The following is a 14998-nucleotide window of genomic DNA, read 5'->3' as shown; positions in this document are numbered from 1 at the left end:
TAAGGGCTGCTACCGTATTAATTAACAATCCTCCTCTCCTCCTCCTCTCGCTCCCTCCTCTCCTCTCCTCCACCTCCTCTCGCTCCCTCCCTCCTCTCCTTGAGGAATATCTCCACTGCGTCCTCATCGCACATGATACCAAAGTACGCCAGGGACAAACGGGATGGAGAGAATCCGGTTGAAGGTGTGCCTCTCTCATCTCTCTCTTTCTCTCTCTCTCTGCCTATCTCTCCCTTATCTCTCTCTCTCTGCTTTCCTCATCTCTCTCTTTCTCTCTCCCTTATCTTTCTCTGCCTCCCTCATCCCTCTCCTTCTCCCTCCCCCTTCATCTCTCTCGCTCTCCCTCATCTCTCTCTATCCCTCCCTCCCTTATCTCCCTCCATCCCTCATCTCTCTCTCTACTCCATTGATGCTGTAGTTATTAACTGTTTCTCTAAAAGCTTATTCAGTAAGGTGACAGTGGAATATATATATATATATATATATATTTATATATGTATATACATTTATATATATTAATATATTTATATACACATATATATATTTATATATTTATTTACATATATATATATATATATATTTATTTAGTTATTTTATTTCCCTCATGCTGACTGGGATCACGCCTGCGGAGCGGTAAATTAATTAAAGTCTCCGGCGTGGCGCCGGGCGATTATCTTCAAGCTCTCCGCGTCCGGATTAAAGCCGAGTTCGTTATTAGGCTCAACTCGATATGAATGCACGAGGAATTTGAGCCGAGGAACATTGTAAGTGACGTGTGAGACGATGAGATGTATCCCCGTTGCCGTGGACAACGCGTCTCCTGAACGAGGAGTTAAGCTCCCGGATAACCCAATTACAGATGTGGAGCCGAGCCGCCTCCTCAACTCGGCTGAGGACGCCGTTCATCGAGACGTCTCTCTGTTTCTAGCCCAGCTCCGGCTCTCGGGGGAGGGAGGGAGGAAGGGAAGGAGGGAAGGGAGGGAGGGAGGATGAGAGGAAGCGTGCGGCGCGTCATAAGCGAGGTGGAGAAGGAGAAGATGCTCGGCCCCTCGTCGGGTTTCTCCCCCTCGTTAGCGTATTTTTATTTATTTTTAAAGGAGAGGAGCCGCGCCGGGGAGCCCCGTACATTACACACACACACACACACACACACACACACACACGGTTAATGTGGGAACGAGGACAGCTCATTAAGATGGATCGTTCCTCCTCCACCGGCTCCATTAATCACCGGGGATTCCAGATAAAGGCTCGGAGTGCGCGGGGCCCCGGAAAACCTGACAGGCCGGCTCCTACACACACACACGCGCACACACACACACACACACACATATATCTATATATACAGGACTGTCTCAGAAAATTAGAATATTGTGATGAAGTTCTTTATTTTCTGTAATGCAATTCAAAAAACAAAAATGTCATGCATTCTGGATTCATTACAAATCAACTGAAATATTGCAAGCCTTTTATTCTTTTACAGACTGGAAGCTGGACTAGAGGACCTTATGAAGCTGTTGGCTCTTTATTATAATAAATAATAAGTTAGTATTTTCACTCAGTGGACGGAGTCGAGGCAGTTGTGGATCCACTGAGTCCAGGTGTGATGATGTGAGGTGATGTGAGGTGGTGTGTGATGGTGTGTGATGATGTGAGGTAATGTTTCATTGTACTGAGACCTTTTCTTTAAATTAGACGTCATAATGATGGATAGAAATCCCCAAATGTCAGAATGTCTTAGAGACTAGATCACAGCCAGTTTTGTTTCTACGAAGCGCCGCTTAACGTTTTAACTTTTTTTAATTTTTATCAGCAATTCTCTAATGTGGAACTCAAATCTTTTGGATTTTTGTGCCAAAATCTACCAAACAAATAGAATCCTTCCTCCTAAATGTCCTCAGCAGTCGTACTACTCTGAGTGGAGAAAAACAAAGCTGCCATTGCAACAATAATTAGAAAGAATGTACACAAATCAAATGTTGAGCTTTAACTTCCATTTGGACGGATTGTCCAAAAAAAGAAAGAAATGGCACCTAGTTCATTTTTTAAATAAATTTTTTTTTTTACTTTCCTTTTTCTTTTTTCAGTTTCACTGAACAAAAAAAAAGACAAAACATTGTAAATGACAGATGAAATAAAAATAAAGAAAAGACAGACATAAGTAGGACATGTATAGTACATTTATAGGGGGTCATCAAAAACATAACATTATTTCAACTTTTTAAATTTTTTTATAAAAAATGTCTTTTTTTCAGTTTCACTTAACAAAAAAGAACAAAGGACAAAATATTATAAATGAAAAAAATGTAAATTAAAGACAAATGAAATTAAAGATAAAAAGAAAGAAAGAAAAGACAGACATTAGTCGGACATATATTATATTTAAAGGGAGGTCATCAAAAAACATGAAAGGTTTTCACCTCTTTGAAAACGCTAAAATAAAACAACCATTTAAATAATGTTTCGACAGCAGCGATGCTGCACAGGGAGCAGCATGTGCATGATGCTATTGGAATTAGCTATGATGCGTACCATTTCACATCCAGAGTCATTGATCTGCTCCGTCAGCAGTTTGTACATTTTAACATTTTCATTTATTTCCTCTTCATCTTCTGCAGTGTTAAAAGTCTCCGCCTCCGCCGGTGGAGGAGAGTCTCTGAGCTGCCATGTGAACGTAACCGTCCGACAGCGGAGAGACGCACACGCTACATGTTGCTGCTCCGTGTCCTCGGAAGAATGATCCGCCATCAGTGTGTACTTTATGTACTTTATATACACTCTGACCAGACTTCTCCTGTGTCCCTCCTGCCCTCTTCACGATGCTCCCAGGGCCTCTTTGTTTACGCCCCTCCTCCTCTGAGCATGGACTTGCATTTTAGTGCCAATTGTTAGCTCCTGTGTGTGTGTGTGTAAGTCTCAGTGTGTGTGTGTGTGTGTGTGTAAGTCTCAGTGTGTGTGTGTGTGTGTGTAAGTCTCAGTGTGTGTGTGTGTGTACACACATCTGACCCGCGGATCAGAGGATATACGTAGAGTTTTTTTATAGCGTGCTCTGCAGGACGATTGCTTTCCCCCCTCCGGCGTGTCCATTGGAGGAGGCAACAAAAGGCCCAAACGGCACCTTTACAGGGGCACAAGTTCCTCACTCTCTGGCCCCTCCCCCTCCCTCGGCTCCTTTTTGTCTCCCCCGACGTCGCGGTGCACCGGCTCAGTCAGATTCCTGCAAAGCGTCCTCATCATGGACTATTCTCTCTGCACCTGGATACCTGGGGACTCGAGGGGGTCTGGAGGAGTTCCGATGCCTGGCGGCATGGAGCTGATTTCTTGGGGGGGAGTGGGCTCAGAGTGATGAGGCGTCTCCGGGAATGAATGTGGCGCTGATTGTCAGAGGTATGTTTCAGAGGCATGAACACACCGCTTCTGGAGGCTTTCACCCACATGGCGTCCAGACGAGAGGCCCTGGTGGTGGGCGGGACATTCTGCACCTGTTAACGCCTGAGATTTAGCTTTTTTATTTTATTTTTTAATCTGAGCTGAAGATGGTGCTGTTGGAAATAGTAATAATAATGGCTTCTGAAAGGTGGTTAAACACAGGTCATGATTCCTTTGACTGCATCCTTTCGAATATTGTGGCAACACAAAAAATATGACATTTTCCAAGGAAGATTTTGTTTTTTCGATGATGGAAATTAATCTGTGCTCGAAATAGTCTCTTTTTTTGTGAAATATGAAGAGATCGACTGAGATGCTAATTAAAAATATAACTTCATTCATTTATAGTGAGAAAAGCAATTAAAAAGACTTTAAAGGCTTTAAAGAATAAAACTTGGAAAGACATCTTATTAATGATTAGAAAATATTTTTATATTCAGATTATTTTTTTTACTTGTAATGTTCCATTTATATATATATATATATATAAGCAATATATATACATATATAAAAGCAATATTCAAAATGAAAAAATTATCTGATTTATTTTTATATTCTGATTTTGTATTTTATTTTGAATATTGCATTATATATATATATATATATATAAAGGCAACATTCAAAATATTTCTTTTATATTCAGATTTTATTCTTTCATTTTAAATTTTGCATTAATAAATAAATAAATCGGAATTGAAAAATCAGATTTTATTTTTTTATGTTAGTTCAAGAGGAGATGTATTGTGGACCTGAGATTTTATTTTATTTTATTTATTTTAAATTATAGAGATGTTCAACAATGTTTTCGCTTTTGTTGGGACCTTTTAACACGCCAGTCAAATAATATTTAATAAACTCATTTAAATGTTCCATAACATCCATTAAATAGACTTCGGCGCACACTAATAATTCCAAAATAGTGAAACCGACATGTAAAATGGCGACGAGCGCTTTGACTTTTTATTTTACACTTATATGCAGAACAAAAAAATACATATTTAGCCTTTTAATTGTGTTCATTCACATTTGACTTCAGCTCTTTTAGCTAGCTCACTCACATAATCCTCCCGACACTTCGTATTTAACTTTTTTGTTGTTGCTATATTTGATTTTTTTTAACGATCCAAAGGAGCTTTCGATGAGTCGATGGTGTTCTTGAGAATATTTATTTCTTATTTTATTTATTTTGTATTTATCTCTGTGGTTGCAGAATAAAGAGACAACGTAATCCAACAACTGCTGCTCACGTCGCCACGTTAGAATCCGACATAAATACGAGTGAAACCGTGAGGGATCCAGGCTCTTTGTTCTCTGCACAGTAAAGATCTGTTTTTTGAGGAATTCTTCGGAGAGCGTTTATTCTGAATCGTGCTCTCGGCCCGCTCTCCTTATTCTGTTGCAAGTTCCTTTTTCTTTTTCGACATGGAATTCCTCAAAAGGAAGCCGTGTTTTGATCGCCCCCCCCCTCCTCGAAGGCCAGTCTTCTTCAGAAATTTGGCAACTTTTTTTTTTGTTTTATCTTGAAAAATATAATAATGTATATTTAATATAACCCAAAAAAGGAATTATAACGATCGTCGCGTAGCCAATTTTGAGAATTTAAAAATATATATATATTTTTAAACAAATGTCAGTTTAATTGCTTGAGGAAATTAGGACATTTTAATTAAAAGGTTAAAACTAGATGATTTGAATCTTGAATAGTCAATTCTTATTTATTTTTTCATCATTTCAATCACGGCGTCATTACTGAACGTGAAATATTAACACATTTAAAATATAATCTTGTACGTTTGATGTGTTTAATTATTATTTTTTATTAAATATAATAGGTTTCCTTTAATTACAGACACACGGCATGTGTTACTGTAACAGTAACCCGTTGGCTAAAATCAAATAAATAAAAATATGGAATTTAATTATCTTCTATATTTTCTGCTTATGGAGTACGAACATTTCTAGAATTAAAGTCTTTACAGTTTGATCATCTAAACGCTTTGAAGTCATTTCAGGCGGCGTAAAAAGAAATCGCTCAATTGCCTCGGTCAGAAAAAATAAAGAAAGAGAAGAAGAAGAGCTTTATTGAAGAAAACCCATCATGGCAGAGTTGTGCGTGGAGTTATTGATGAGCCGGCGCGGTGCATTCTGGGTAATTAAGCCGCGAGCGTCGGTGGAAATTGACAGTTTAAAAAGTGTAAAAGAGGAGAAGAAGGTCAGGGCGAGCGCGGCGGCGAGCTCTGTGGAAGGTCAAATGATTGGAAAGAGATACGTGGACGCTTGTTTACTTTTGTTGTTGAAAACAATAGATTCATCAGCTCGAGTAGATTGGAAATAATAAAACACACGAATAACATGAGATTTTTTATTTTTCTTTGGAAAATTGTTCGTATTTTTTGTGCTATATTTACTGTCGAGTTACTTGCTTTGAAAGAATAATCATAATAATATATAAATATGTATACAGTATATATAAATACATATATTTATATTTAAATATATATATATTTAAATATATATATTTATACATATGTATATATATTTATATATGTATTTATATATATATATTATACCCTCTCCATGTTGTATTCTCTTTAGCGAGACGCATTAACATTATGCAACAAATTAAATTTAAGAGAAAAAATATGTGAAAGCTCAATCTATCTATATATTTACAGTATCAACGACTTTAGATCCTTTCTTAAAAGACGAGCTGATGAAGGTCTCCAAGTTTTCAGGTTTTTTTCATGCCAACATAAAATGGCGGTTCCACAGAGGCGCTCGTTCCACACACACACACACACACACACACACACACACACACACACACACACACACACACGCGTACGTAGAGCCCCCAAAATGGCCCCAAGTTCAGCAACCAATGGCGCGCCGCGTCGCCCTTTTTTTCTTCACAGCAGCCTATTGCGCCGACCTGCGGCACCCTCGCCGCCATTGGGACGCACGGCGCCCGCTGATTGGTTACTGGTAGTCGCGTCCATAGGGGGGAGGGGGGGAGGGGGGGAGTGTGTGCTCCAATGGCCACAGCGCTCGGAGATGTTTGACACTATAGTTACTAGGCTGAGCGGCAGAGTCGCCCCCCCCCCCCGGTTTCTTACAGTGTGTCGACCAATCACGAAAGACCGGGTGTTGTTGTTATTGTGCTTGGCTCAGGAAAACTACCCCCCCCCCCCTCCATTGCATCAAAGTGTGCAGTCCGTGATGTGCTCCAGGACTCTCGTGTTTCTCGGCGCTCCTCCAGTGATTCCTGCTCCACCGGAACAGAATTGAGACGTTGTCGGCGCTTCAAAAGCCGACGCCGCCGCCCCATTGGCCGAGGCTCTGCCCCCCCACGCTCCACTCCAGACCTCCAGAATGGGGGACGCCACGTGCAGTTTCACGGTCCCCGGTGGTGATGAGTTGTTCCAGGGTGAGGGGGGGGGCAGTAGTTAGCTTTTCAAGGTGCGTCTGCACGGCTCCGAGGGAGGCGGCCATTGTTCTGTGACAAGGCCCCCCCCCCCCCCTTCGCCTCCTCTATTCTCGGGGTGGCATGCGCCGTGTCTGATTGGAGGTGAGAGCCATATCGGTCTCTGGACAGATCCACGAAATGCAAACTCCAAACTAGTATTCACTATTCACAGTCCGCGCCCACACACACACACACACACACACACACACACGTTAATCAGATATCAGCGGTAGAGAGAGAGAGAGAGAGGGAGAGGGGAGAGAGAGAGAGAGAGAGCTGTGCATCGATGTACAGCTGCACGCGTTGACAAAAGAGTGGCATCTATTCTTATTTCTTCCTCGTTGGTATTCAGCAGGTCATTTTATTCCTGGACATTAATTTCCCAACGATGCGATAAAAATAAAAAAAAGCTTTTATTTGAATTACTTGTTTTTTTTAAAAACCAAAGCTCGCTCTTCTGAATCGCACCTTTTCATTGGTCGTGTGTCTCTGTGGTATAATGGGGGGGGGGGGGGGGGGGGTCGAGTGAGTGTCAGCGCAGGTTAATTAAACCCTGCGTTGAGTCTTTCAGGGCGATGAAGACAAAGCCCTTTTTATTCCAGCTCGGCCGGCCGCCAACACAATCACCAGTTTGATCGGACACACACACACACACACACACACACACACACACACACACACACACAGACACACACACACACACACACACACACACATGCTCACCTTGTTTTCGGTACACGGACAGCGAGCGAGTCGCCGGATGGCGTCGGGACAAGTTTTTTCCGCTGAAGGCTTTGTGAGCGCCGGGGAGCTGCTGCATCCCGTCACCATGGCGATCCGACCCGTCACGGCGGCGCCGCTTTGTTCGGGACGCTCGATGGGTCACCCCCCCCCCCTCTCCCTCCCCCCGAGGAACTGGAAGAAGTTGCTATTCCACCTTTGTTTATCAGAGAGGAAGATGAGGGTGGGTGTTTTTTCTAGGAGAGAGAGAGGGGAAGAAAAGGAGGCATGAAAGGAAAGGAGGCAAGGAAGCCATGGAATGAAAGGAGGCATGGAAGGAAAGGAGGCAAGGAAGGAAGGCATGGAAGAAAATGAGGCAAAGAAAGAAGCCATAGAAGGAAAGGAGGCAAGAAAGGAGGCAAAGAAGGAAGCCATGGAAGGAAAAGGCAAGGACAGGAGGCAATGAAGGAGGCCATGGAAGGAAAAGGAGGCAATGAAGGAAGCCATGGAAGGAAATGAGGCAAAGAAAGAAGCCATGAAAGGAAAGGAGGCAAGGAAGGAAGCCATGGAAGGAAAAGAGGCCATGGAAGGAAAGGAGGCATGGAAGGAACCCATGGAAGGAAATGGAGACATGGAAGGAAGCCATGGAAGGAAATGAGGCAAAGAAAGAAGCCATGAAAGGAAATGAAGCAAGGAAGGAAGCCATGGAAGAATAGGCGGCAAGGCATGGAAGGAAAGAAGGCATGAAAGGAAGCCATATCAGGAAAGGAGGCATGGAAGGAAGCCATGGAAGGAAAGGAGGCGAGAGAGAGAGATATATTTGGGGATGAGTTGTTGTTTTCAACTCTTCTCTTGTGAGAATCCAAATCATTGAAATCCAGTCTGAGTAAAGCGTCGTCTCCTCAGACACTTCTTCTTCTTCTTCTTCTTCTTCTGCTTCTTCTTCTTCTTCTTCTTCTTCTTCTTCTTCTTCTTCTTCTTCTTCTTCTTCTGCTTTTTAAATAAATGTTATTCAGATTCATTTAATTTTCTTAACGGAAGTTTTTTTCGCACTGCGGCGTAAAAAAGAAATTACACAATTCAAAAGTCATCTAAACGCATCTCCTCCCTCTCCTTCATGTGAGTTAATGTCTCCTCTCTCGTCTGCGGTCCAGACCATAATACTCCTCCTCCCGGTGCCCCTACACGTGTGTGTGTGTCGTTAGGCCTGTTGGTGTGTACTCCAGTGTGTACCTCATCTCCTCCTCTCACAACAACAACAATGCACATTGTTTCTAAAGACCAGCACATATTGTGTTCCTCTCTTTTCCACATATCTGCCCTGTTGATGCCATGCGTTGTTGTTGTTGCATCACGTGTGTGTGTGTGTGTGTGTGTGTGTAGCCAGGAAGTACTAAACCCCACAATGTGTGCGTGTGTGTGTGTCTTGTTTCTTTCTCTTGTTCTACAGAGATGTTGAAGGAGCTGAACCAGCAGCGCAGAGCGAAAGAGTTTACAGACCTGAAAATAATTGTTGAAGGCAAAGAGTTTGAAGTCCACCAAAATGTTCTAGCTTCCTGCAGCTTGTATTTCAAGGAGCTGGTGAAAAGGTTTGCCTTCGCTTCCCCTCCTCCGCCGGCTGTTGATCCACTCTGTTCTCTTCGTAGGGCGCATATGTGTCGCTTTCTTTCTCTCTATTTCCTTTCTTTCTTTCCTTCCTTCTTTCCCTCCCCCTCCCCCCCTCTCTCACTTGCAGGTGTGTGAAGACTTTGGTTCCTCACACAGGGCCAGCAGCCATTCCTTCCTCTTCCTCCCACACCCCCACCGCCCCCCCCCCCACTCAAATGAATGTATCTGACACTTTGGAGAGGGAAAAAATTAAGTGAACCCTCGTCATTTACTCCCCCCCTCTCTCCTCCCCCCACATGTAGGGCGATTTAACCACATTTCCATTTTTAACGAGCAGTGAAAATGTTCCGTGACTGGGGAGCTTTTTACATTTTTTATATATATATATTTTTTTGCCTCACATATACTTATATGTATTTATATATATTTATTTATATATATTACATTCTTTTACATATATATTTATATATATTTTTATATATATATTTATATTTATATATATATTATTTTTTAAATATATATATATAGAGAGAGAGAGTTCTTTTTTTTTTGTTTATGCTGCAAAAAAACATCCTTTTTTCTCGGTCAGTGTAATAAAAAAAAACATTTCGGGGGACATAAACAAAAGGACAAAAGTAAAAAGAGCACATCTGAGACCGCCGACCCCATCACAGCTCCACCCTCACAGCTCCTCCCTCACAGCTCCTCCCTCACAGCTCCACCCTCACAGCTCCTCCCTCACAGCTCCTTCCTCACAGCTCCTCCTCCTCTAATGTGCTCATCTGACGTGGATCCAAGTATTCCCAGAGTATTCTGCCCTTCATACTCCATATTTTTTTAATCTTCTGCGCGATGTGTTGTTCCCCTGTGTGTGTGTGTGTGTGTGTGTGTGTGTGTGTGTGTCTCAGCTACAGACCTTTCATAGTGTCTCCAGGTGTGTGTGTGTGTGTGACGGCTCGTATGTCTCTTTTCATCCGTCTTGTTTGAGTTTTTTCTCCGGGAGGGAATACCTCGATTCCCTAACGTCCTCATCCTGACTTCAAATCCTTTGCAGGTGTGTTTCGGCTTGATTAAGCGTCCCCCCGGAGCCAAAGTTGTTGTTCTTTTTCGTGTGTGTGTGTGTGTGTGCGTGTGCGTTTGTTCTCGGGATGAAAAGGCGAGAGCGCCTCGGGGGAAGTCTTTTGCCCCGCGGGCCACACGCTGCCTCGAGAAGCTGCTTATCGGCCTCCTCGCTCGCCATGGATACTCTTGTTCGCCCCCCCTCCCTCCACCCCCCTGAATGGAGAAATAGAGCGAGGCGAAACCGGAGAGAGAGAGAAAATGGAGGTAGAGAAGCCACTCATCTCCCCCTCCCACCACCAGGGGCGTCGTTAGGCCTATTTTAGGGGTAACGTCTCATCAACGACAGCCAATGAGGTTAGACCAAAGAAAATGAAAAGTCCAGGTAGTTACAGAATGTGGCTATATATATATATATATATATATATTTATTTATTTATTTATTTATTTATATATATATGTTTATATATATTTTAAATATATATATAAACATAAATAAATATATATATTTATATATATATTTATATATTTATTTATATATATGTTTATATATATATATATATATATATTTGTTGGCTATATATTTGTTTATATATATATATATATAACTATAGAATGAGTTATTCTTACCTGCTTACATTTGGGTTCACTTGAGGCAAATGAAAGCATTATAAACTCTGCATTGAGCGAGTGAACGAGGGAATTCAAAATACAAGAACTAACTTTGGACAACTCTCTATTCTTTGCATTATTATATATAATTATTATAGATTTTTCTCCATTAAATGTTATATTTGACTAGTTCATCTTTATCTCAGTGATAAAGTCCAATTGAGCATAAAATATCACGATGACCCTGAAACTTTGTCTCTTGTGCAAATCTACAGAGCGAAAAGGCGTCAGAAACGATGCCCCCCCCCCCCCCAAAAGTTGAATCCTACAGCCTGAAGACGCCGGTGTGTCTGTCTCCCATCGAGCTCGTCTCCCTGCGACCGTTTTTTCTTCTAATTTGACAGTTTAATGGAGCGAGCGCTCGTTAATTGGTTAATTAATTTGCTAAACTCCTTTTGATCCGTCTCCTTCTTCATCACGGCTCGCATAAAACAGAGTCGTTTGACTTCACGCCCGGGTCGCCCTCATGAATTCGTTGAAACTAAATCTGGAATTGTGGACGACACCTTCGGATTGATGTGAGGCAGTCTGGGTCAGGGGGGGGGGGGGTGGCGAGGGAGACGTCGACAAGAGAAGGACGCGAAGGCGAGCGGAAAGAAATGAACGGAACCCGAGTTTAGGGACGTCGAGCGGAAGGAGGCGGGGCTTATTCTGTTGTCGCCGAGGGTTCACGAGGCTCGCTAGTGTCCACGCTGTTTTATGGGGTGAGACGAGAGAGAGAGAGAGAGAGAGAGAGAGAGCCTCCATCTCCTTAAATGCTCTGTAGCCCCCCCCCCCCCACTCAGACCTCCTATCAGCGCGCTATAAACAACCACGCTGTGTGTGCAGCATGTGCCTGGAAAAAACTGGGAAAAGAATGTGTGCGTGTGCAAATGTGTGTGTGTGGTGTGTGTGTGTGTGTGTGAGGACATACTTTCTGGCGTGTTATCCAGGCTGCTGTTAGTCAGAGAGAAAGTAGAGATGTAATACAGGAGGGTGTTAGGGAGGGCACATCACACCTAGCTTCCACACACACACACACACGCACACACACACACACACACACACACACACACACGCACACACACAGCAGCAGAAACTAATTAGAACAAATTTGCTTGCAAACATGTGGCGATGTTCTTTCGGGGAGCTTCTCCTCCGCCGACCACGTTAGGCGTGAGATTGATGGTCCCCCCCCCCACACACACACACACCCCTCCTCAAGTACTCAGGCCCCCCCCCCCCCGTACAGTACGTGTGCATTCAACCTGCCGTCTTTTCCCACGGTGTGCCTGAAGGACGTAAATGCCGCTCCCACACCCCAAAAAAGCCGTTACCCCGCCCATTTAAAGGGCCGGCGCACAGATCATCTCTGGTAATTCCATTTCGCCGCTCTGGGTTTCCCAATAAGTGTGCACTGCAGGCATTTAATGTGGGGCCCCTGCATCTCCTGTTAATGTAATGTAAAAAAAAAAAGATTCTTCAGATTCTTTGAGCCCCCCCAAACCCCCCCACCCCCCCGTCGACCAATGAGCTCCCTGTGCTCGTGAGAGTGTTATGACTATGAGGTGTAGAGCGCTGTGTTAAAGCCCATTACAGTGGCCTGAGTGCACTGCTCAGCCCTCTGCTGCTCCATCGGGGGGGGCTGTAATACCCCCCTCAAATATCAATTAGTGACATCGTTCTGGATTTAAAGGGCCAGTTCACCCACGCTGATATCTAGCTCTGCAGACGTTGTTGTTCTTTCGTCTGAGTTTTGAGATGCGCGTCGCCCGGGTGAATTCTGCTGCTGCCCTGAAACAACAACAACAACAACAACAGCCGCAGAGCTTCTTTCCAGTACCAATGAGTCTGATGCAAGAGCTTTTCTTGCCCTGTATTTATTCTATAATCTTAGTGTTTCTGTCGTCTTTGAGGGTTACCGAGTTGAGTCTGGATCCCTGAACAAACGTGCTGTAGATTGACCTTTTGACCCTCAAACAGGGCGGGTCCCGATTAGGGTCTGCCAATTAACCGGCTTCATGGACCCCGTTTCTGATATACTAGTTTTGTAGAGCTATTAAACATTTAATGTATTTGTGATGACCTACGGAGCCTTTATTAATTATATAGGTATGTATAAATATATAATATATGTATATAAATAGAATTAAAACTAAGTATCATTAACAAGCATTAGTACTTCTATGCTGCGCTCGCCACAGGAGGTAAACGAAATGTAAACACCTGCTGCTCCTTTAAAGATCCTTTATGTGCTTTAGACCAATACTTTATCTGTTTCATCAATGTTCTAGTTTTAAAAAACTAATTTGTTAACCTCTTTTATTAACTCTCTCGACCAGTTTGACTTCCTGGATTTTTCCCTTCAAGCACGTATTGAAAACTCTGAATATTCCTCCAGGGAGTGCAGTTGGTGACAGTGTGGGCTCTCTGGTAGCAGCGGGGGGGCGGGGCTTAGCAAAGACTCATTTAGCTGTACAAGGGCGCATTAGTAAAATACGATTATGAGCATAGTCCCCCCCCCCCCCCTAGTTCCACCACATGTGGCTAGTTTCATGAACTACATGCATTTCATTTGTCCCGTACCCAAAAAAAGATTCTCTTTAGAAACCATCTTTGGTTCTCTCCGGCTGACAGGACCACTCACTCCCAACGAATTTCAGAGGGACGAGATTTTTTTGACAGAAAGCAGATTTACAGAACTCTTTTTTTTCTTCTTCTCCATTTTCTGTCACTTTTTAAATTAGTGTTTTCAAGGGACGTTTTTTGTATCAAGTGTTCTGTCACTCCCCTGACCACTCCCCCCCCCCCTCCTCCCACTGGATGGACGATTGGGCTCTTAAATCTCCCTGCCTGTCACTCTGTCCTTTCTTTGTCCTTCAGAGCTCGTTCCAACCAGATCGACTCGAACTCCATCTTCAAGTTTCACGTTTTTTATTTGTTCCGAGAGGGAACATGAAAATTAGAGAACACTTTAAATTAAATGCACCAAATTACAGCCGCTGTTCTAGTGCCATGGCCTCAATGCAAACGAGCAGAACATGGACCCCAACAGACAAAGCTCCCACATGATCTTTGTTTTAGTTTATATATATATATATATTATAAAGTACCGTGAACTTATTGAAATGACAGACACTGCTAACAATTGTGTTTATTTACAATTATATATATAAATGTATATATATATTATATATTCATATATATGTATATATTATATATTTATATATTATATATATATTATATATAATTAATTATATATATATATATAATTAATTATATATATATATATATATATATATATAATTGTAAATGCACACCATTTCTAGCAGTGTCTGTCATTTGAATAAGTTTGGGTACTTTATTTATACCCGTAGCTACACTTGTCATAAGCGTCTATCTTGACACATCTTGGTGGTGTATGTACTTCCACAGAATAGATGGCCTGTATGTGGTGTAAAAATGAGTTTGTGTGTGTGTGTGTGTGTGTGCGTGTGCGTGTGTGTGTGTGTGCAGCTCCCCTCGTTCCCCTCTGCTCTCCACCGCTTTGACAGTCTCTACTGGTTTCAAGACTTCCTCCTGAATATAAGTGGTGCATTTTTCATAAAACAAATGTCTATGCCTGAGTGTGCCCATCCTCGCCCTCTCTCTCTCTCTCTCTCTCCTCTGTCTCTCTCTCGTCCTCTCAGCCTCCCGCTTGCACTATTTTAAATTCCAGTCTGCAATCAGACGCGGCATAAATATCCACCGTCTCCATAGCGTAAAGAAGTTCGCTCGGGCAAAACACAAACTGCCACTCGAGCCGGTTTCCCCTCGCACTGACGGAGCAGGTTGATGAGCATGCTCTTCTTCTTTTATTTTTAGCCTCCCCCACCCCCTCTCTCTCTCTCTTTTTTCTTCCCTCCTTCACTTTAACCCTGAACGCCCCCCCCCCTCTTCCCCCCTCCCCTTCTATCCGTCTCACACCAGGGGCATTAACACTGTGTGGCTGTTTGCTTTGCAGGAGGACAGAGAGTCACTGCCATCCAGAGAGATGCCATTTGTCTTTATTCATTTTAATATTAT

At 42.8% G+C, this 14998-nt stretch overlaps 1 protein-coding gene across 4 annotated transcripts in view; it reads left to right on the top strand.

The window, feature by feature from the left end:
- LOC130202507 (kelch-like protein 29) overlaps positions 1-14998 on the top strand; it is a 180056-nt gene that overhangs the window by 102413 nt on the left and 62645 nt on the right. For 3 of the 4 annotated variants that reach the window (XM_056428104.1, XM_056428105.1, XM_056428107.1), the window contains one exon: positions 9066-9204. The exons of the other annotated variant lie outside the window; for it this stretch is intronic. In XM_056428104.1, the coding sequence (XP_056284079.1) occupies positions 9066-9204 (139 nt within the window). The remainder of the gene's footprint in view (positions 1-9065; positions 9205-14998) is intronic. 4 annotated transcript variants of the gene reach the window in all.

This window comes from Pseudoliparis swirei, chromosome 12, assembly GCF_029220125.1.
Source record: "Pseudoliparis swirei isolate HS2019 ecotype Mariana Trench chromosome 12, NWPU_hadal_v1, whole genome shotgun sequence".
Taxonomy (NCBI): domain Eukaryota; kingdom Metazoa; phylum Chordata; class Actinopteri; order Perciformes; family Liparidae; genus Pseudoliparis; species Pseudoliparis swirei.
This window is presented reverse-complemented; position numbering and strand designations above follow the sequence as displayed.